This window comes from Mchenga conophoros, linkage group LG14 (assembly GCF_057382185.1).
Source record: "Mchenga conophoros isolate Kocher_MC1m ecotype Shallow Benthic linkage group LG14, M_conophoros_male_GT1.1, whole genome shotgun sequence".
NCBI classification, from domain to species: Eukaryota; Metazoa; Chordata; class Actinopteri; order Cichliformes; family Cichlidae; genus Mchenga; species Mchenga conophoros.
In genome coordinates this window covers 4,815,537-4,838,776 of record NC_140539.1, presented here as the reverse complement: position 1 = coordinate 4,838,776, position 23,240 = coordinate 4,815,537, and the positions used below count along the sequence as shown (strand labels likewise).

Genomic DNA, 23,240 nt, shown 5'->3' with positions numbered 1-23,240 from the left:
GGAGAGTGTTGTTCACTTGGCTGGCTGATGTGAAGGGGTTTCTCATTACCATAAATGATTCTGTGATCATCCACTGGTATTGTCTTTTTGTGTTGCTGAGTTTACCAGTGCTTTCTTCTTTCCTTTCTTCCTTTCTTTCTTTCTTTCTTTCTTTCTTTCTTTCTTTCTTTCTTTATTAATGATAGGTTTGTAGCTTGAACCTATTCGCTGGAACGTTGAAGACAATATAATTACACAGCAAGCAAGACACGAAGTAGGCAAAGTTCTTCATGTTTCTCATGCACGGGAGAGAACCGGACAAACGCCATTCCTTCGCTTGACCCCAGTTGCTCTCGTCCGCTCCCCCGTAACACTGCTCTTTTATTGAGGTTACATGAATATATATAGGTTCATTAACATATGACGTCTACATACAAACAAAGAGTACCTTGCCTGTGTGTGTGTGTGTGTGTGTGTGTGTGTGTGTGTGTGTGTGTGTGTGTGTGTGTGTGGGGTCAGAGTGTGGCCCCATAAACGACTTCCCTTAACCTGCTGGTCTGGAAAATCCAACAGTTCATCTATATGTAAAAAAGCACTTAGACTAAAACTGACATAGCTACGTTAATCCTACCGCAAAACAATAAAACAAGGTACGACCTCTTCCCATGCTCCCAGGATGTAGGTGTGCATTCCTGGAATGCACACCAAGCCTTTGCAGCCTGCTAAAGATCACACATCCTATCACTACACAATTGATTATACACCTCTAAGCATATATGGTTAAATATTTCTAAGCATAAATGACAATCAACAATACAAAACCTAACACTTTCTTTCTTCTTATTCTTTCTCAGGATGTACTAAACTGTAGATTTTGCCATTTCTAATAGTGTAACAATTTCTCAGATGTGTTTTCTGTTTTTGCAGCTTAAGGGTGACTCGTTTCATCTGCATGGAGAGCTCCTTTAAATGCATGTTGTCTGTTCACAGCAAAATCTTCCAAGTGCATACACAACACCTCAAATCAACTCCAGGCCTTTTATCTGCTTAACTGATAATGACATAATGAAGGAATTGCCCACACGTGCCCATGAAATTGCCTTTGAGTCAACTATCCAATTACATTTGGTGCCTTTAAAAAGAGGGTGACACATGTTAAGGAGCTGAAACTCCTAAAAACCCTTCATCCAATTTAAATGTGGATACAATTAAATGAAAGCTGAGAAAAAAAAAACAACAACACTTAGGTCATATATATTTGGACACTGACACGACTGTACATTAACCTCCTTAGACCCGAACTCTTTCATGGCATGCATTTTAATTTCTCTTTGCTATTTGGGCTGATTGGGACCTGATGAATGTAAAAACAAGGATTACCTGAGTTTTATTTTTTTACCTGATTTTTTTTTCTGAGAAAAATGAGATCCACATATGAGGACATTCGTTTTAAATTTCGATAGAACAGTGGCAGGATAAGTGTAGAGCAAAATTTAGTATTTTGGTCTAGACAACCCAAAATGTGATGTCCACATATGTGGACACCAGGTCCTAGGAGGTTAAAGTTGTTCCATTATACTGCTTATGTCACTGGAGCATAATACTTATCAGACTTTATCTTCTTCTTTATGTGCCTTAGTGAGTGAAACATTGTATTTGTTGCCTTCCACTATAGGTGAAGCTGACCAAGTACATGTGGACACAGCTACAGCTGAGGCAGAGGATACCAGAAGGAGAAAGACCTGAAGCTCTCGCTCAGTACCCAAGACTGGAGGACTGGCTCCTCACAGCTGACCTCACGCCACAGTTCATACAGGTCTGTATGTGTACTTTTATTTATTTTTTTGACCTGACTATATTTGTGGAACACAATTTGTCTTGTATATGGAAAAACACACATTATTATTACACATTATTTATCTACTAGTGCACATCTTATTATACACAATTCAAGGCCAGTTCTTTTTCACCTTGCATTACATTTCTAGGGTCAATCCATCTCAAATCATTACATTTTCTTGGTCCCGTCACTGATTTGCCTGTAAATTTTATGGTTTAAAATTTGGACATATATAACGATTGCTGTGAAATTTTAGCTTCCTATATGAAATACTTTGAACAATGGGCCTTTCATCTACTTTCAGGCTTTTTTTTCATCTGTTGAACTCAACAAAACTGAAAGACATAAGTTTGAAATTTTTCAAAATTGAACCTGGATCTGGAATTTGGGACAGATACACTAAATGCTTGTGTATTGACTAAGTAAAATATATGTTAAAAAAGCCGTAATCTAAAGTTCCATATTTAAACACTAATAAAAAAAAATGCATTGCAATAGATATCCAAAGACAATTTCTGAATGGTATACTAGCTGTATTTCACAGTAATGGAAAATAAAATATATAAAATATTTTTATATGCTGTTTTATTTTAAACTTCCATATAGGGCTGGGCTATATGAGGAAAATCTAATATCACAATATTTTTTGGCTATATCATGATACACGATACATATTATGATATGTTAAAATAATTATTTATTTTCAATCATATAGTGCTTAAAATGGATTGGTATACTCAATCAAAAATTCAATATTTTTTTCCTACTTTGAATACGAAAAATCTGAATGAATTGAAATGTTTCATTTTAACCATTTTTTAACCATCAGTTGCACACAGAGGTTTTTCACAATGACAGTACTGTCACAGTATGTCTCAAATTACAGAAACAAAAGAACTATTACTAGAATTATTTAATGTTTTCTTTGGTGTGTGGGGAGAGGTTGATATGCGGACTTTAAAACATTCTTCATTTTACAGTGGATGACTTTTCAGCTGTTGGGATAAATTTGTGGTACCTATACCTTTAGTGGCAGTAGTATTACAGCATGTTTTGCAAATGACCACATTTTGTTTGTCGTCCTCTTTGTGAAATCCAAATTACAGCGAGTCTCATTCCCTGAAACTCCCGCTGTCTACATATTTTTCCCTATCTGGTAGTATATAAACATGCATGCCAGGTAGAAATATTTCCAGTTGGGAGAGGATTAATGATGCATTCACAGCATGTGGGAAAAAAAACTGATAGTGAATTACCTGCAGACAGCTTAATAGTGTCATTGAAATTTATAGTGGATGGTTACAATAAAACCATTTTAACCAGCGTATGTCAAAAAGGTTGTGATACATTGAGTATATTTGATATATCACCCACCCCTACTTCCATACCTACAACGTGGGTGTCACAAATGAAAAATATCCATACATTTCACAAAATCTTTTTCTCAGCTGTAGACTAATTAGAGTACCATCTGGAAACTCCAGAATCTTGTTCTGCCTACTGATATTTTTACCCCTCCGCCACAAAGGATTGATGTGTTATTGGGGTATTACCCAATAACACTATTGAAAAACATAGAGAATTTATGTTCATTTCACAGCTAGCTGCTAGGCCATATGACCAATGTTCCCTCTAATTTTTCATGTGTCTGAGCAAACACACAAACTCCCTGAGCGGTCCCTTGGACCACTGTGAGCGACAGCAGACGTGTGCACTGTGGTCACACCAGCATCGAATCCATCCAAGTTACATGGTTTATTAAAATAATCAAATTACAGCATTTACATTTATGTTATACTACTTTTAATTAAGTGCTTTAGCCCACTTACAATGAAAATTTAAAAAATCTTGTTCATGACCTGTGTAGTATGTTAACACTATTGGAAGTAAAAATAACTTGAACTCCAATTTTGAAAACAAAACTTTCTTTCTTTCTTTTTTTTTTTTATAAAGCTCTGACTTGTATTATGAGTATGAGTCTGTGGTCTGGGAGAGAGTCCTGTAACTCTCTGTCTGCAAAGTACAGTATATAATGACCAATGTTGGGTAATTAATTATATAGTTACTTCTTCAAAAAAGTAACTGAGTTTTGCAAAAAAAAATTTTTTTCAGCTGTTTATCTAAAAATGCAGCCAAGACGTTTTTTTAAATAAACATTTCAAACTATTTACAGAACAATCAGCTGTTCTGCATCAAATTTGATGCCACACAAATTATTTGTGCCACTCCAAAAAATAATTTCTGTCCACTATGAGATAAAGGAGAACAACAGCCTGATACCTGCAGGCCTGACAACAGGAGATGTATCACTCCTGTAACTGCTGTAACATTCAGCAGTCGCCTCATTGTTCTGACACACACAACAAAACTATTGACTACACCAAGGGTGTAGATTTGGCATGGACGGAAGGGACATGTCCCCACCAATATTCAGCTATTATTGAATTGTCCCCACCAATAATTTGGTCTCTTTGAGTAAAGAAAAGCAAAACCGATAGAAAGGAAAAAAAAAGATCTGTCAACGTCTCATTCACCCAGCGGTGCAGAAAGAGTTAAATTACATTCTCTACTGGAGTCCTACCTCGTGTGACTAATATGGCCAATGTGATTGGCTGTGCCTTTCAGGGAGCTCTGTTTAGTTTTAGCAGCAGCAAGCCTGCGCTGCAAGGACCTGCAAGGAGGAGAGGAGGATGACAGCAAAAAGGAAGAACCTGGATATAAGAAAGTATTTTTCAAAGAAACCTGTAAGTCGCTTAAAGTCAAGTTCACTCATAAAATGTGTCCGTCACAATAACGTTACAGGCTATGCTAGGCTTTGGCCCACATCAGTCTAAAATTGTATGTAACCATGAATAATGTATTTTGGAAACTAACTGCACAACAGGCAGCAGTATTAGTTATCTCAGTCTCAGAGTAGCATTTCTAATTTTGATTGAAACTGTCAGAGAAAACGGCAGCATCGAGTAAGCCAGGATATTAGTTTACAGAGGCTGTTGAAATTATACGTCTAACGTTAAAATTTTGGTCACACAATGATTTCATCCTAATGGTACTGATATATTCATAGGGTTAATTTTTGAGACAAAATATCATGAGGTAGTTAAAAATGCACTCACCCTACAAACATTACTGATGAGTCAAGATCTGCACAAATTGACAGAAATACTGAAGCAGCTACACATTTTATTCTTATTGTCATGTATGTCCTATTTGTCAGGTGACAGAAGAACCAACACAAAGCTCAGAGAGGAATGGTGATACAAGATCACAGGTGAAATTGGATGATGACTAGGGATGGGTATCGTTTAGGTTTTATCTGATACCAGTACCAAACTGGTACTTTTGAAACGGTACCGGTGCTTAAAGAATGAAGAACACAAACTTTGTCCAAAAACCTCTCATGTTTAGCTGTTTACCACTTTTTCTTTGGTCATTTAAGTTTTTTTTGCCAGGGTGAAGGGAGTATCTGCCATCAAACAAGAAGACATCCGCATGTAACTACGACGGTGTTTGCTAGTTCACCATACGTGCATTAATGTAATAACGTGGTTAGCCTACTCAACGTAAATTACACATGAACAACATTAAGCTACTCACGCAGAGAAGAACGGCTGCTGCTGCATCATCATCCGTCATCATTTCTGCTACACTGGCAGGGCTAGGGGCCAGGACTCTCCTCTTCGGGTTTTTGGGGGATGTTGCTAACTCCGGGACCGATAACAGGCACCACACCCGCAGTAGATGTGCTCTGTGTGAGGTCTCGCAGCAAGCTATCAAATACGGTGCATTTCTCGGCTTTTAAAAAACCCCGCTATGCGTCGCCAGGTGTTTCATCGGATTTGAGGTGTTACCTCCTTTGACAGTATCACAGTATCACCTTAAAGCACTTATTGCAGGCTGCTGAGTTTGCATATTTTGCTGTGAAGTACAGCCAGACTTTTGACCGCTTCGCCTTGGGCATTTTTAATCTGTAGCTCTGCTCTAAAAGAACGTACGTACCTGGGCCCGCCTACTACGCTTGCAAAGGTAAAATGATTGGCTAGAATCTAAAGTGTATGACATCTCAGGAAAAAAAAGCACCGAAATAAAGCACCGAAATGTGCGCTGCTTTTCGGTCTGGTTACTACCGTTTATGTGGCACCGGATACCGGTACCCATCCCTAATGATGACTTGGTGGTGCACATGTGTGACTGCATGTATTTTGTAATTTAACATTATATAATTCACATATAAAAAGATGAATTGTAATTTTAAATGGTTTAAAAGCATATAGAATAGCATATGTTGGCAAGTATATTTCTCCTTTTTTTTTTTTATCAAGAAGCAAAGTCAAAAAGGGAAAAACAAAAAGAAACAGGGCAGGGTTTGGTGGTTGAATCATCCGTCCCCACCAATGCCAAAACCAAATCTACACCCTTGGACTACACTACACACTAACTACACAAGATTTGCGCTAAACGTTGCAAATCTCAAACCACCGCCGTCACTCCAAAACTTCCCCCCTTCCTAAACATCTAAATGCCATGTTGCCATATCATTTTTTGATTGGTCGACATGGTACACTTTTCCACCAATAGGAAAGGGTGGAGTTTTTTTGGTTTTGTTTTTGCTTTCAAGCGTTTTCCTTATAAAACGCTGTTTTTACGGTTTCTTCCCGCAGTAAATATAAACAACGATAGTATTCAGGAAAAAACCAAACATTGCAAATATTTTTATCATAACTCTGGTTTTACGTGACCTATCAACACAATTTAAAAACTGGTATAAAGTCCACACTTTTTCCGTCAATTGTTCCGTCTGTCCTGCTCACATCTCCAATGGTTGTACACGTTGTCATTAACGTGGCTTCACTCCACATCAGCCACGCCGCTTTGCTAGCTAAAACACCGGTGTCGCACATAAGGACGCTGTCATAGCCTGTCAACCACATTGATTAGCTGCGTATATACGAATGTGAATCACATCATTGGCTGGACTATGGGATAAGGTGGCATCGTTCTAATCCCATATGGGAGCCGCCAGTCACGTACTGACTAACACTGCAAAACAGTAATAATTTTAATTGCAATTCAGGTTAGATTTTTTTTTTGTGCGCAATGCAGATTTTCTGTGCGCAGAGACTGTGCCAGCAGTACGCAATTGCGCATGTGCGCAGCTTAGAGGGAACGTGTACTGAGAGACTGTGCAGTGGAACTCACTGATGTCTTCACAGACATCTTCAACATATCACTCATCCAGGCTGTCGTCCCCACATGTTTTAAAGCCACCACAATCATTCCGGTTCCAAAAAAGTCATCTCCCTCCTGCTTTAATGACTACCGTCCTGTTGCACTTACTCCCATCCTGATGAAGTGCTTCGAACGACTAGTCATGCAACACATCAAGACTGTCCTGCCCCCCTCCCTGGATCCCTTCCAGTTTGCCTATCGGCCCAACCGCTCAACCGATGATGCCATCTCCACTGCACTCCACTCGGCACTCACACACCTGGACAAAAATGACTCATATGTTCGAATGCTGTTCATAGATTTCAGTTCAGCATTCAACACCATAATCCCCCAACAGCTCATTCAAAAACTGGTCCAGCTGGGGCTCAACACCTCACTGTGCAACTGGCTGTTGGATTTCCTCACCGGAAGACCTCAAGCAGTACGGGTTGGCAGTAATACATCCAGCACCATCATTTTAAACACGGGGGCCCCGCAGGGATGTGTGCTGAGCCCCCTCCTCTTCACTCTGCTGACCCATGACTGCACTCCATCATACAGCTCCAACCTCTTCATCAAGTTTGCGGACGACACAACGGTGGTGGGTCTCATTAGCAACAGGGATGAGACCGACTACAGAAGTGAGGTGAGACGCCTGGCCACGTGGTGTGCTGACAACAATCTCTCTCTGAACGTGGAGAAGACGAAGGAGATTGTTGTGGACTTCAGGAGAATGCACACCCAACATGCTCCTCTGACCATTGACGGAGCGTCTGTGGAGAGAGTGAGCAGCACCAAGTTCTTGGGTGTGCACATCACAGAGGATCTCTCCTGGACGTACAACACCACAGCACTGGCCAAGAAATCACAGCAGCGTCTCTTCTTTCTCCGCAAACTAAGAAGAGCAGGAGCACCAGCCCCCATCATGTACACTTTCTACAGAGGCACCATCGAGAGCATCCTGTCGAGCTGCATCACTGTGTGGTTTGGAGCCTGCAATGCGTCCTGTCATAGAACCCTCCAACGCATAGTGAGAGCTGCAGAGAGGATCATTGGTGTCTCTCTCCACTCCCTCCAGGACATTTACAGCACCCGTCTCACTAAAAAAGCCCTTTGCATAGCGGCTGATCCCACACACCCAATGCAAAGCTTCTTCAAGCTGCTGCCGTCGGGGAGGAGACTGCGGAGTCTCCAGGCCAGGACCAGCAGGCTGAAGGACAGCTTCATCCATCAGGCTGTCAGGAAGCTTAACTCCCTCCCGATTCTGCCCCCTCTCCCCTCTCTCCTCCACGGTCTCACTGAACTCTGTCACACACACACAAACACGCACACTCTCTGACTCACTCACTGGCCTGCACCAGTTACCAGTCACTTTGTGGAGCATTGGACTGCCATTACCTCATAAGACTTTGTTGTTACACTTTCTCTTACCGTACACTACTAAATCTCCATTTGCACTATTTGCCTATTTGCACTACTCTGCCTGGTTTACACTCAATGTCACTTACCCATTATATTGTATATTATACAGCTTTCTTGTTATATGTAAAATTGTATTTATTTAAATTTTTACTTTTTAATTATTTTACTTGCATTTTTTAATCACTTTTATATTTAAATATATTTAAATGTTCATTTGCTATTTATCTAGGGATTGAAGAGTAACGCAATTTCTATTCTCCGTATGTCCTGTACATGTGGCAGAATCGACAAATAAAGTTGACTTTGACTTTGACTTTGACTTTGACATTGCATATGACCTTTGCGCATTTATAGTACCTTGCCACATTTGTTTATTTGTTTATTTATAAGGAACCCCATTAGCTTCCACAACAGTGGTTGCTAGTCTTCCTGGGGCCCAAACCATCAAATACCACCAAATAAAATGTTACACAATGAGTTGGATGCAAAAATGTCCACATAATTTGGCTCTTACATCCACAATAAGGTTTTACAATTCTGAAAATGTAAACATGTAAATATTAAAAATTATTAAAAAAAACACTCAAACAAAATACACAATTTCCATTACAAGTGACATTACCCTCTACAATTTTTACAAATAAATTAAAAACTGCCTAAATAGGCTTTTAGGTGATTTTTAAAATTATGAATAGAAGCCAATTCTCTAATTGCATAAGGCAACTTATTCCACTGAAAAGATGCTCTAAATAGGATGGGCAATTAATTATATAGTTACAGAGTGCTCTAAAAACATTGAATATAAAGCATAAGTGGCAACGGGATGTTTTTTTTATCTCAAATTTGGGTATCTGATAGTTGGTTTGGATCAGTTCTGATCACATTCATTCCATAAATGAACAGCTTAGGCCACCTCCTACAAAGGGTCTCGGTGTGGTTGTTTTGGTCCACACCCGAGTGCGTCAAGGGGAAAAACGAGGCAGAGGTCGATTTAAACTAGGAATGGCTGGTGACTAATTTCCAAGTCGACTAAACTAGAGAAAAAAAATTAAGCTGAGTAGTCTCAAACTAAGAAACAGTCAGATATTAAGTTAAATTTAAACTATTTCATAGATAATGTCAAAAACCAAAAAAAGGCATTTTCTTCAATAATGAATCATGCCGGTTATGTGGGGCACCTCGGGTCGTGCATTATGAACGCAACAGGTTATACTCCAAACAGACAACAAAAAACTTGCCACTTAAACCGATGTTAATTATGATATGAAAGCATGTTACTTCAATAACTAATAACTAATATATTCTGACTAAAAAGTGTGGCGCATTGTACAGTGCATTAGAAATCATGCACGTTGTGTATGTTATTCGAAAATTCATGACAGCCACGTTAATAAAAGTTAAAATCTAAAATAACAATACATTATCCAGCTATATACAGTGGGGCAAAAAAGTATTTAGTCAGCCACCGATTGTGCAAGTTCCCCCCCCAAAATGATGACAGAGGTCAGTAATTTGCACCAGAGGTACACGTCAACTGTGAGAGACAGAATGTGAAAAAAAAATCCATGAATTCACATGGTAGGATTTGTAAAGAATTTATTCGTAAATCAGGGTGGCAAATAAGTATTTGGTCAATAACAAAAATACAACTCAATACTTTGTAACATAACCTTTGTTGGCAATAACAGAGGTCAAAGGTTTACTATAGGTCTTTACCAGGTTTGCACACACAGTAGCTGGTATTTTGGCCCATTCCTCCATGCAGATCTTCTCGAGAGCAGTGATGTTTTGGGGCTGTCGCCGAGCAACACGGACTTTCAACTCCCACCACAGATTTTCTATGGGGTTGAGGTCTGGAGACTGGCTAGGCCACTCCAGGACTTTCAAATGCTTCTTACGGAGCCACTCCTTTGTTGCCCTGGTGGTGTGTTTTGGATCATTGTCATGTTGGAAGACCCAGCCGCGTTTCATCTTCAAAGTTCTCACTGATGGAAGGAGGTTTTGGCTCAAAATCTCACGATACATGGCCCCATTCATTCTGTCCTTAACACGGATCAGTCGTCCTGTCCCCTTGGCAGAAAAACAGCCCCATAACATGATGTTTCCACCCCCATGCTTCACAGTAGGTATGGTGTTCTTGGGATGCAACTCGGTATTCTTCGTCCTGCAGACACGACGAGTTGAGTTTATACCAAAAAGTTCTACTTTGGTTTCATCTGACCACATGACATTCTCCCAATCCTCTGCTGTATCATCCATGTGCTCTCTGGCAAACTTCAGACGGGCCTGGACATGCACTGGCTTCAGCAGCGGAACACGTCTGGCACTGCGGGATTTGATTCCCTGCCGTTTTAGTGTGTTACCGATGGTGACCTTTGTTACTTTGGTCCCAGCTCTCTGCAGGTCATTCACCAGGTCCCCCCGTGTGGTTCTGGGATCTTTGCTCACCGTTCTCATGATCATTTTGACCCCATGGGATGAGATCTTGCGTGGAGCCCCAGATCGAGGGAGATTATCAGTGGTCTTGTATGTCTTCCATTTTCTGATGATTGCTCCCACAGTTGATTTTTTCACACCAAGCTGCGTGCCTATTGTAGATTCACTCTTCCTAGTCTGGTCTTGGTGTCCTTCGAGAGCTCTTTGTCTTGGCCATGGCAGAGTTTGGAGTCTGACTGTTTGAGGCTGTGGACAGGTGTCTTTTATACAGATGATGAGTTCAAACAGGTGCCATTCATACAGGTAATGAGTGGGGGACAGAAAAGCGTCTTACAGAAGACGTTACAGGTCTGTGAGAGCCGGAGATTTTCCATGTTTGAGGTGACCAAATACTTATTTTCCACCCTGATTTACGAATAAATTCTTTACAAATCCTACCATGTGAATTCATGGATTTTTTTTTCACATTCTGTCTCTCACAGTTGAAGTGTACCTCTGGTGCAAATTACTGACCTCTGTCATCATTTTAAGTGGGGGAACTTGCACAATCGGTGGCTGACTAAATACTTTTTTGCCCCACTGTATATTTTTCTGCTTATCTGAAATTGAGTCACAAGTCAGCAGCCGAAGCATGTAATCTCTCAAGCGTGTCCAGAGTGTAGCCTGCACGTCTCCCGGTAGGATGTACCCTGGCTGGTACACCTTACTTTGGAGGTGACCACCTCAACTGGTTCCTTTGAATATGGAGTAGTGACTCTACTCTGAGTGCCTCCCAAATGGCTGAACTCCTCACCTTATTGCTAAGGAAAAGCCCATTCACCCTTCAGAGAAAGCTCATTTCTGTCCATGATCTTGTTCTAGGGTTAACTAAAAGATCAAATTCTAATTTTATTTGTCACATACACAGTACAACATGTAGTGAAATGCTTGTGTCCATGCTGTGGACAGGCTGCAGATGTAGCTGCGCCATTCCAGGCTTAGTTCAAGGCAACGTAGGATTTTGAAATTGATACCATAGGTGGTAAATGGACATATTCATATATAGCAAAGTGCTCTGTACATGCCCCATTCATTTACATCAATTCATACAAGCACTTATTTCTACCCTTCTATGTACTTCCTCTCATAGTCCAAAGACACAGTCAGGTCCATAAATATTTGTACAGAGACAACTTTTTTTTTCTAATTTTGGTTCTGTACATCACCACTGTCAATTTTAAATGAAACAACTCAGATGCAGTTGAAGTGCAGACTTTCAGCTTTAATCCAGTGGGTTTAACAAAAAGCTTGCATAAAAATGTGAGGAACTAAAGCATTTTTAACACAATCCCTTTCTTTCAGGGGCTCTAAAGTAATTGGACAAATTAAATAACTGAAAACAAAATGTTCATTTCTAATACTTGTTTGAAAACCCTTTGCTGGCAATGGCGCCTGAAGTCTTGATTTCATGGACATCACCAGATGTTGGGTTTCCTGTTTTTAATGTGCTGCCAGGCTTTTACTGCAGCGGCTTCAGTTGCTGTTTCTTTGTGGGCCTTTCTGTCCAAAGTTTAGTCTTCAATAAGTGAAATGAATGTCAGTGTTTTACAGATGATGTGGTTTTCTGGCAACACATATGTGTAACTGAGATGGAGATAGGTGTAAGGGCCCCAGTGCACTGATCTCTTCATACGCCAACAATGACATCGTCACTGCTCTGCATGCACCTTCGCTTAGGGTGCACAGAGTATTTCCATTGAACAATAAGTGTCACCACTCATAAAAAACCTCCAGATCAGCACTGGTATAGGATGAGAAAAAGTCAAAATGGAAGCAAAGAACTCGCAGAGTTTTGTCCAAAGGTCTTTCAACAAACTGTCATCTTGCTGCATCTCCCTTTGTATATTCTGTCAATCTCTGAGATTCTGATATGTCATTAAACATGCTATAAAAAAACAACTCATGCCCTCAACGATGTTGAATATGGAGCTACCAACCAAGAGGAAAATAGGAAGACCACAGAGAAGGTTCATGGATTTAGTGAAGGAGGCTATGCAAAGGGTTGATGTGACAGAGAAAGATGCTTGGGATAGGGTGAGATGGAGGCTAATGATACATTGCGGTGACTCCTAAAGGTAGCAAGATTTCCTAACATGATGTTATTCTATGTCAGAGATATGTGTGGGTTTTTCTTTGCTATTGGATATGCTACAAACACAAAAGTATTTCCTAACATTTCACATTTTTTTGCTATTTTAGTTTAGTCAGATGTATAACTGTCATTCACAGTTTAGCTTGACGTCATTATACTGAATATGTTTTATTTTTCTAATGTACTGTTCCAGGTGTCTAAACAGAATGGTAAGGTTTTATAGTTAGTAAGTATGTAGTACATTGGCTGGACAGAGTTTTGCAGTGTTTTCAAGAGCACCAGCCATACTGCTCTGTGTGATGAGCACACACTCAAACTAGAATGTGTTGAGTCAGCTGCTTTGTAAGCCTCTGTCCCTCCCCAGTGAGCTATTTATACACACCCAAACCAGCCACAGCCACAGCCACATACCAACACACACACAGTGATTCAAGGATATACACATGTTGAAAGCACTTTGTAAACAAAAGTGCACACAAACAGTGAAGGTAGTGTTCAAACCTCAGGGTGACTCAGTTTTGTTTTTTCCCCCTGACATTGGCTTGAGGAGGAAGTGACAGGTGGACAAGGAAGCGCTAAGGAGCTAATAGCAGGAGGCGATCAGGCTGACAGTCAGCCCGCATGGAAGGCGCTGCATAGCAAACTGGAATCATATGTAGCACACTGAGGTAGGACAAGACGCCAGCGTATACAGGCGGTTTAACATTTCTTTAATGCATACTTTTGGATTAAGATCTTTCAGATTAAAAGCTCAGAGAGAGTACCATATTGTTTCACTGGAAAAGGTGATTTGATTTTTGGTATTTGGTGCATCCTCCACACAGAGAAAAAGGAGAAGGAGACTTTTTGTGGAAGTTGCGGAATAAGGAAGTGAAGGAAAGTATTCAAACGAAGGGGTTAGCAAAGAATAGTCAGGGAGTTAAAGAAAGTAGACAGGAGTGCTGGATTGCCAGGCATACAGCAAAGAGAGATGGCGAAGAGAAAGGCTTGTAGTGAATGTGAGACTGGATACTAAGGAATGAGAAGGGGACTTGTATCAATTGGCTAGGCAGAAAGATTGAGCTATTAAGGAAATGAAAATGGAAATGTGCTACAAATGAAAGAGTGGGAGTACCTCTATCGAAAAGATAGCAGTAATACTTTGAGGAACTGATGAATGTAGAAATGGAAAGACTGAGCAAAAATGAATGAAAGTTGATAGAAGCAAGACAGAATATATGTGTGTGAATGAGAAGGAGGGTGGAAAAGTGAACTTGCATGGAGTAGAGATAGTGAAGGTGAGAAATAAATGGATAAAAAATTAATCCATATTTTCTTACACATTTCTAAATAAGGGGGAGAGTTGCCCATCCCATATGTATATATACATACATACGTTTTCTTCCATTTCTTCCAGAAATGAAATGTCTTCACAGGAGGCTAAGGATTCCTTGGTACTTACAGGCCATACTGGTCACAGATGTTCTTGTATATTATGCCAGCCACTTGGCTACATGTATGCCCTGTGTTGGTATCACTCAGTATATCTACATCTATCACCATGGCCATCTATCACTGGTGAATTGATGTCTCGTTCACTCCTGGCAGACAGTTTGATGACATTCTTGTGGAAGAGTTGGTTGACGACTGCTTCATTCCGTAGTCGGCATCTGTAGCCAGTCTTGTTGATAATCTCACTGAGGGGCTTCAGGCCTATTTAGAAGAGCAGTGGGGAGAGAGCATCTCCTTGGTAGATCCTGCCTTGACAGTGACTTCTGCCACTTGGCTTGAAGTTTGGCTCTAGTGTTGTTCGCCACATCCCCATTGGGTTCCTGATGACGGCTCTTATGGTCCTGTTGATCTTGCATAGTTCTAGGCATTCCAGGATCCATATGTGGGCTTTCTTCTAGTCGATCCAGGCAGTGCACAGGTTGGTCAGTCTGGTCTTGTAGTCTCGGGCGACTGCTCTACCAGTTGGTGCTGTTTTGCTCCTGCCATTTGTTTTCTGTGCATATATATATATATCTATATATCTATATATATATATATATATATATATATATATATATGGTGATCGGGTACTTATTTTACCTGATCACGGGCAGGGCGTAGGTGTTGATGGCCCGGATCTTGTTCTTACCGTTCAGCTGACTCCTCAGGACTTGCCTGAACCTCTGCAGGTACTTGGTGGTTGCAGCTTTCCTAGCTGCCTCTTCATGGTTCCCATTCGCCTGCGGGATCCCCAGGTACTTGTAACTGTCTTCTATGTCTGCAATGTTGCCTTCTGGTAGCTCGATCCCCTCAGTTCTGACTACCTTCCCGCTCTTTGTTACCATCCGACTACACTTCTCCAGCCCGAATATATCCTGTATATCCTGGTAGTGTGGATCAGTGAATCGATGTCTCGTTCACTCTTGGCATACAGCTTGATGTCATCCATGTACAGGAGGTGGCTGACAACTGCTCCGTTCCGTAGTCGGTATCCGTAGCCAGTCTTGTTAATGATCTCACTGAGGGGGTTCAGGCCTATGCAGATCCCGCACTTGACTTGTGACTTGTGCTATGGGCTTGGAGTTGGCCTCTAGTGTTGTACGCCACATCCCCATTGAGTTCCTGATGAAGGCTCTTATGGTCCTGTTGATCTTGTAAAATTCTAGGCATTCCAGTATCCAGCTGTCCTCTGATCCTCTGCTCCAAAGGAGTGTAGTCTAACCACTACGCTATCCAGCTGCTACAGGTTTTTAATTATTATATTATATTATTTTATTTATTTCTATATTTTTTATTACCTTTTAGAAAGGGAGAGGTCCAAGGACAATAGACTTGTCATTTGCAGCGTGCTCTTTGATCTATATGTGAACAAACTGTTAATGAAAAGATTTATAACACACCCACCCATATTTGTGCGTGTTTGTCTCTGGGTTTGCATTTTGCATGTGCATTCCTGTCATTTATTACTGTGTAAGAGATAAGCACTGCCCCAAGGGGTATAGCTGGAATCAGGCATGTTCCTACAACACTTACAGGACTATGCCAATTTAGTAAAATGCATGAGGAGGCAGAACTTAGTAAGCTGACAACTTAAAGCTTTTCTGTTGTATTCAGTAATTGGAAAAAATAAGGCTCCTTTACCTGATGAACTATGGAAGTGAACCTCAGCTTTAATAATTCAGCACATAGCATTTTTTTATTTTATGGTGTACTTACATTCTCACTTTAAACTAAAACAGATCTGTTTTATTAATTGAATAACTGGAAAGGCTTTCAGTGCTGTAAGCATTTAACTACCTGTTGTGCTCTAATTTATATTTAATTATTGTACTTTTTATTCTTGTAAATTAAATTAAAGATTTTATCTGTTTTCAGGAACCTTCTACATCAAAGCAAAAGTAAATTATTATCACTTCAAATTACTTGAGCGTACAAGAAAACAGGTCTTATGAAGTGATGAATCAAGTTATTATCAATGTGTATAGAGAGGAGTGTCTACAGCCATAAGTAAAAACTGTCATGGTTTGAAACTGTATTCGTAATTGATGGAATTATGAAAACAGTAAACTTCTGTCAGATTTTGATCCACCATACCATACCATCTGGAAAGTGTTGGATTGGCAAAGGCCTCATTTTTCTGGCATGACAATGACCCCAAATAGTCTGCTGACACAATAAAAGTGTCATAATTATGCCGTTTCTCATGACCGTTGATCAACAACCACTGATCAAAGCCCACTGATCAATGGCCATGAGTACCATTCACAGAAAGTTGGGGAATGGCTGCAATCACAGCATTGTACGATGGCGAAAGTCGTACCCTTAGGCCCCCTCCTCGATTCAGAGATGGTCTTTCCCTTTGCCCTTCTTGATGTGATGTTCTTCTGCTTCCCTGGCCGCTGTGTCTGTGGGGATGGTGTTCACTCTGTGTTGTAGCGTCCTGATGACACCCAGTTTATGCTCCAGTGGATGATGAGAGTCAAACCTTAAATACTGATGTGTAAGTTTCTGGTACACATGAGGTTTTAGATGTCCCCATTACTAATGGAACTCTCACAGTCTAAGAAGGCTAACCTGCCGTTTTTCATATCCTCCCTGGTGAATTTGATGTCTCGGTCCACCAAGTTAATGTGATCCGTGAAATGTGGTACATCCTGAGATTTGATTTTCACCCAGGTGTCCATTATATGTATGGATTATCTGGATTATCTATAGTAATTATATATTACTTGTTTTCCATTTGTATTGTATTGTATTGTATTGTATGTTGACTTATCGCCCACACTAATGACAAACAGGATTTGCTTGTCATCAGGTGTTGGCAATGTAACTTAAATGTATATCAGAATATTTCAAGAACATTTGCGATAATATTATATATTTGTGAATATATATATATATATAGAAAAATAAATGCTGAATTATATTGATGCTTACTGCTTGAAAGCAACAGCATTTATAAGTAATTGAAGGGCATATTCCACCTTTCTTTTCCAGTGATTGCCATTGATAACACTTTTCCTAATTTGGAGTATGAATATATAGAAACAAGGTCCCAGCAGCATTATAGTGCAATAATAGTGAGACACCATTATATCCAGTGACACAGAATAAATCAATAACTAATACTATGTGACGTAATATTGTCACACAATAAAACTGAAAAATGTTTTCTAACTTTCGTAGTGTGTCTTGTGTCAAACTTTTTGACTAGCTGCTTAAAGTCCTGTATTTCCATCATGTAACCACTATTTGTTCTTCCTGTCATATCGAGTGCAGTCAGTGAGTGGGCCAATGGTGGAGCCATTTGTTCATGCTTGGGTCACAATAGCAGCTGCAAGCATCTTCTCCTATCTAGCCCATATGTATGCGATAATATTTTATCTTCTACTGGCAAAACAAGTTTGTTGTTTCCACCTTCAGCGGGAGCAGTTGTCTTGCAAAGTACTGTACTTTGTAGGAGGTTGTTGAAGTAGTAATCAGCGTCACACTTGCAACTCTCTTATACATGTCCAAGCTTGTCTCATTGTTGCACAGAGCAGGGAATGTAAATGCATGGCGTTTCTATGCCAGCCTATATCATGATATCACATTTTTATACCATAAAAATTGTATTATAGCTGATGATATGATGTGGCACACGCGTAACTCCTATTACCTTCCTTCAAATGTGTGTAAATTAAGTTTAAGTAACATTTTCAGTGCAGGTGTTTTGCATGTAACTGCATTTAGCAGGAGTTAGTTAGCCAGAGTTAGCATTACCATACAGCGCTAATGCACATCTTATTCATTTGGAGGATTTCTTCTGAGGCAGGGTGGGGTTTAGCACTGATTAGACACATACACTCAAAAAGAGTAGCTTTCGGAAATGTAACTATAACAAATGCTTTAAAGCTTATCAAATAGATAACCATTTGAATGGAGTGTTACCAGAAAAAAGGTTCTTAAAATCAGGGCTCTGCTTTGAATGTAAGTCTAGCGTGCATTTCAGTGTAGATTAAATAATATAACAAAAATAACTATAAGAATGATAATAATGATAAAGCACTTGCTGTCAGTTATTACAGTATTACAAATGTTAATCTAAGGGTAGCGCATAAAAGTAAAAATGAAAATGAAACCGTATGCATGGGGAGTGAATGATCATTTATGTACTGTGTTTGCAAGTCAGGAGACGTGTGAAAAACCTTGTTGAGCGAGAGTGAGAAAGAAAGAGGGGGAGGGTAGTGCTAGAAGGAGGGAGGAGAAAAAGAGGGAGTGTGATAACAGCTGTGGGAAGATTTGTTGGCTCTCTGTGTGTTTCCCAGCAGCCTGTTGCGCTTACGGATTATTCTGGTACAGTGCCTGGATTATGAGAGCAGGGGCTCAAATGTTTAAAAGATACTGTCAACCTCATGGTAATGTACTTAATCAAAGCTCTGCTGTTTCTGTCTGCTGGTTTTCAGCGTATGTATTGTGATACAGATCTTAGGAAAAGTGTTTCCTTCATTTCCTTATTGTTGCTGTTTCAGATAGTCACATTGCGTGTTCTCAGTTTTAATGTGCGTGTGTACTCTGGACAGTTGTGTGTGTGTGTGTGTGTGTGTGTGTGTGTGTCGTTATTGGCAGTGGTGGGTATCAATACAGATTTGTGTTTGCCTTTGACATACTATGAATACCCACATGCCTGTCAGTACCGACTCTGTCATTCAGTCTTGGTGTTCTGGCTTTTCTTCAGAAATGTACTTCTGTGTGACTAAGTATGTCCGAAAAGGCAGTAAGCAGTAATTAGTGTCATTTGGATATCAAAGGTTAAAGGAAAAGTTTTAACTGCAGTGTCTCTCTGTTAGTGTTTCTACCTCTTTCTTTTTTTTTCTTTTTTCTGTTTTGGAGGGTGGGTTTCATCACCTAAACATAGTCAGCTTAGGCATGCCCAGGCAGTACCCAGGTATCGGTATGCATCAGTTTTGCGAAGTGTGAAATGTTGTCTTGTCTCGCCAGTCTTTTTAACTTTTTCCATATTTTTGGATGAGACGTGTAGAACACAAATAACGTTTAATATATAGGTTGTTCTTTCACTGCATACTTATTTTGACCATTACAGTAATACTTTGAAGGCCAGTGGCTGTGTTGGGATAATTTCAGGGAGGTGTAATGTGTTGTTTATTAAAAGAGGAACTTGCAACAGTTTTATACAATAAAGTCTTTGCTGGTGATGGGACATGCATCTTGTTGACCACAAACAGCCTCAAGGTTTTGGCTAGTATCTCTATATCATGACTAGACTGGTTTTCCTACTACTTATTTGGAAGGATATTCTCTGTTAGGGCGAGCAAGTTCTCCAAGTTCAGCTTGCACTGCTTCTCTAACCAAAGGGGTTCCACAAGGTTCAATTCTGGGTCCTTTGTAATTTTCCTTTTACACCCTTCCTTTAGTCAGCATCATTCAATCTTTGAAGTCTCACCAGCTGGATAGACCAGAGTAGCTGAATGTTTGCCTTGTTTGAAACTCTAACAAGACTGACGCTATTATTATAACTCCTCGTGATATGTATTCAAGAATTAGAAATGATTGCTTCCTTTTGCTTATTTGTGAAGACCAGTGTTCATAATCTGGTGTAACATTTGATTTCTCTCTGGACTTTGAATCACATGTAAAATCAATCTCAGTGAAGGGAAATTCACTGGTCCAGGCCTCTTAAGATCAAATTGGACTGTAAGTGGCTCGTGATGCAAAATGACATCATCACATCAGGATTATTTATTCCAACTTCTTGTGAAATAGACTACTGCTCGCTGTCTTCGCTGACAAGCTTAATATCTATTAGTTCCCCCTGTACAAGGCTGAAGTCTAGGGATGTTAGAGCCTCTCAGTCTGTGGTGCCAAGGCTCTGGAACAGTGTAATACTGCACCAACTAACTGCACTAACATCAGGTTTTTTACACCAAAACATCAAAGTAAAACTCTGTTCGTTTTTAGCAGCAGCATCATTGTTTAAATGTTTTCTGATTAGCCTCTGGGAGTTCTGGTTAAGGTTTGGAAAAGATGGTAATATTGCAGAAATGCAGTACAATGGCTTAAGCAACATGCTTTACATAAACAACAGATGTGAGTATGGCGCTTCATCCTTTCTAAATGACACATCTATTCTGAACCTAAGTTTTGGTGATAACATTGAATACTGAGCTTTAAAAAGTTTTGTCAGAGTTCAGATTGGAAGTATGGGCTAAGTCAGACATTCCTGTTGGGTGTTGGACTGGGGTTGCCCTTTCACCAATTCTCTTCATAATAGAATATCTAGGTACAGCCCCGTTTTTAGAAAGTGTGAGGTTTGGTAGTCTTAGTATCTTGTCCTAAGACTGTCTGCTTCATCAAGCCAATGAACTCCAAGTCAAACTGGACTTGTTTGCAATCATGTGAAGCAGCTTGGATGAGAATAAGCACCACCAAGTCTAAGGCCATAGTTCCCAGCTGCAAAAGGGTGGAGTGCACATTCTGGTTTGTGAAGGGGTGCTACCTTAAGTGGAGGAGTTTTCATGAGTAAGGGGAGAGTGGAGTTTAAGATTGACAAACAGAATGCTGTAACATCACCAGTGATGGACCTGTGTGGTGCATTTTATATTTTGTGAAATTGATGCTGTCAATTGACTGGTCAATCTATGTTTAGACTCTTGTTTAGAAACTGGCTGAAGCTTGGTCATTCAGGAGGGAGTCAGAATAGAGCACTTCTCCACACTAAACGCAGACAGTTGAGGTGGTTTGGGCATCTGGCCAGAATGATTTCTGGCAGTGAGTCATTTTGTCCAACTGGAAGGAGGCTTGGGAGTAGACTCAAGATGAGCTGGAGAGATTATATCTCTTGGCTGGCTTAGTGTGCCTCCAAGCGCATTGAGGCGACGGTTGTTGTGATTTGGTGCTATATAAATGAAGTAGAATTGAATTGAATTGAATTGAATCAAAAGAGCTGTAAGAGCTGTCCAGGTGTTTAGACTGCTGACCCTGCAATGTGGATTTAAAAAGAAACAGAATGATTAATGGTTATATTTTAAGTTGGGTGCTTCTTTCTTCCATACTTGCTATGGACTCACGGTGTGTTCCTGAATAAGTTGAAAGTTGGAATTTCCAAGTTTTCGACTCAATTTTCCTACTCAGAATGTCAGAACAACCCCAGCCAACCCAGAGTTAAATGAAACAAAAAAGCATTATACTATATTGTTAGTGATATTTGAATGACTCTACCTTCCTAAGAACCAACCTGTTTTTCCGTGCTTTTTCGGGAACACGCTAACTCAGGAGTGACATCACTCCTAAGTTTCAATATCCAAGTTATCTGGAACATGGCGTCACACCTCTCCTCCTCTCCAGTGTATCTACTCCCCAGGTATTCCAGCTGTTTGGAATAATCTTGTAGAGTACCCAGATGTGGACTCTTGTGCTGCTATGGCGTTATTTTTGTGCCACTATTCTGAGTGCACGTAAAAGAAAGTTTGCAGGTGTAAGTGTTGCATTTTAAGGAGAAATTTATTTTGAGCGAAGAAAAGCTGAATTTGAGTGAACAAAATTCATTGTTGCGTGCAAAAAATGTATTTCAGTGTTTGCTATTATCCACACACACACACACACAATAGCAGCCCCTCTCGCTCAGTTTTTGTATTTGCGCTCGCTCACAATGTGTTGCTCGCGCTCTCAACATTTCTGCCCGTGCACGCTCAACTCTTTCTCTGCACTGATATAGTTGTGCCACAAAACCAGCCAATCACAGACTTGGATGCAAAAAAATCTGATTGGCTGTTCTGGTCTCCAATTAGCTCGAAATGAAGAAATGCAATATCCCAGAATCCATTTCGTCCAAAACTCAAACGAGGCAGTGGCGGAGGAACACAGAGTGGCGGAGTTTGAAACATTACTCTGTCTGGGTCACAAAATAAACTTTTAAGATATTTTCATGCGAGAATGGTGCTGTGTAAACTTCTAATACCTGCTCGATTCATCAAGACATCACATATTTGCATAAGTGCTCTAACGTTTTCGGATATGCCTGTTTCAGACACATGCCATGAATTTGGAAACCTGACTCAACCTGTGCAACTGAATTAGTTGCCGTACACATAGATATTGTGTGTACAGTGGGGCAAAAAAGTATTTAGTCAGCCACCGATTGTGCAAGTTCCCCCACTTAAAATGATGACAGAGGTCAGTAATTTGCACCAGAGGTACACTTCAACTGTGAGAGACAGAATGTGAAAAAAAAATCCATGAATCCACATGGTAGGATTTGTAAAGAATTTATTTGTAAATCAGGGTGGAAAATAAGTATTTGGTCAATAACAAAAATACAACTCAATACTTTGTAACATAACCTTTGTTGGCAATAACAGAGGTCAAACGTTTACTATAGGTCTTTACCAGGTTTGCACACACAGTAGCTGGTATTTTGGCCCATTCCTCCATGCAGATCTTCTCGAGAGCAGTGATGTTTTGGGGCTGTCGCCGAGCAACACGGACTTTCAACTCCCGCCACAGATTTTCTATGGGGTTGAGGTCTGGAGACTGGCTAGGCCACTCCAGGACTTTCAAATGCTTCTTACGGAGCCACTCCTTTGTTGCCCGGGCGGTGTGTTTTGGATCATTGTCATGTTGGAAGACCCAGCCTCGTTTCATCTTCAAAGTTCTCACTGATGGAAGGAGGTTTTGGCTCAAAATCTCACGATACATGGCCCCATTCATTCTGTCCTTAACACGGATCAGTCGTCCTGTCCTGTCCCCTTGTTCTTG

General features: G+C 40.3%; 1 protein-coding gene across 2 annotated transcripts in view; it reads left to right on the top strand.

Moving 5' to 3' along the window:
- Nucleotides 1–23,240, top strand: part of LOC146559115 (kinase suppressor of Ras 1-like) — a 59,875-nt gene that overhangs the window by 12,235 nt on the left and 24,400 nt on the right. The window contains exon 3 of one of the 2 annotated variants that reach the window (XM_085244813.1): nucleotides 1,655–1,795. In XM_085244813.1, coding sequence (XP_085100939.1) covers nucleotides 1,655–1,795 — 141 coding nt within the window. Of the gene's footprint in view, nucleotides 1–1,654; nucleotides 1,796–13,422; nucleotides 13,685–23,240 lie in introns of those variants that run through there. The other variant, XM_085244814.1, reaches the window with a different exon arrangement.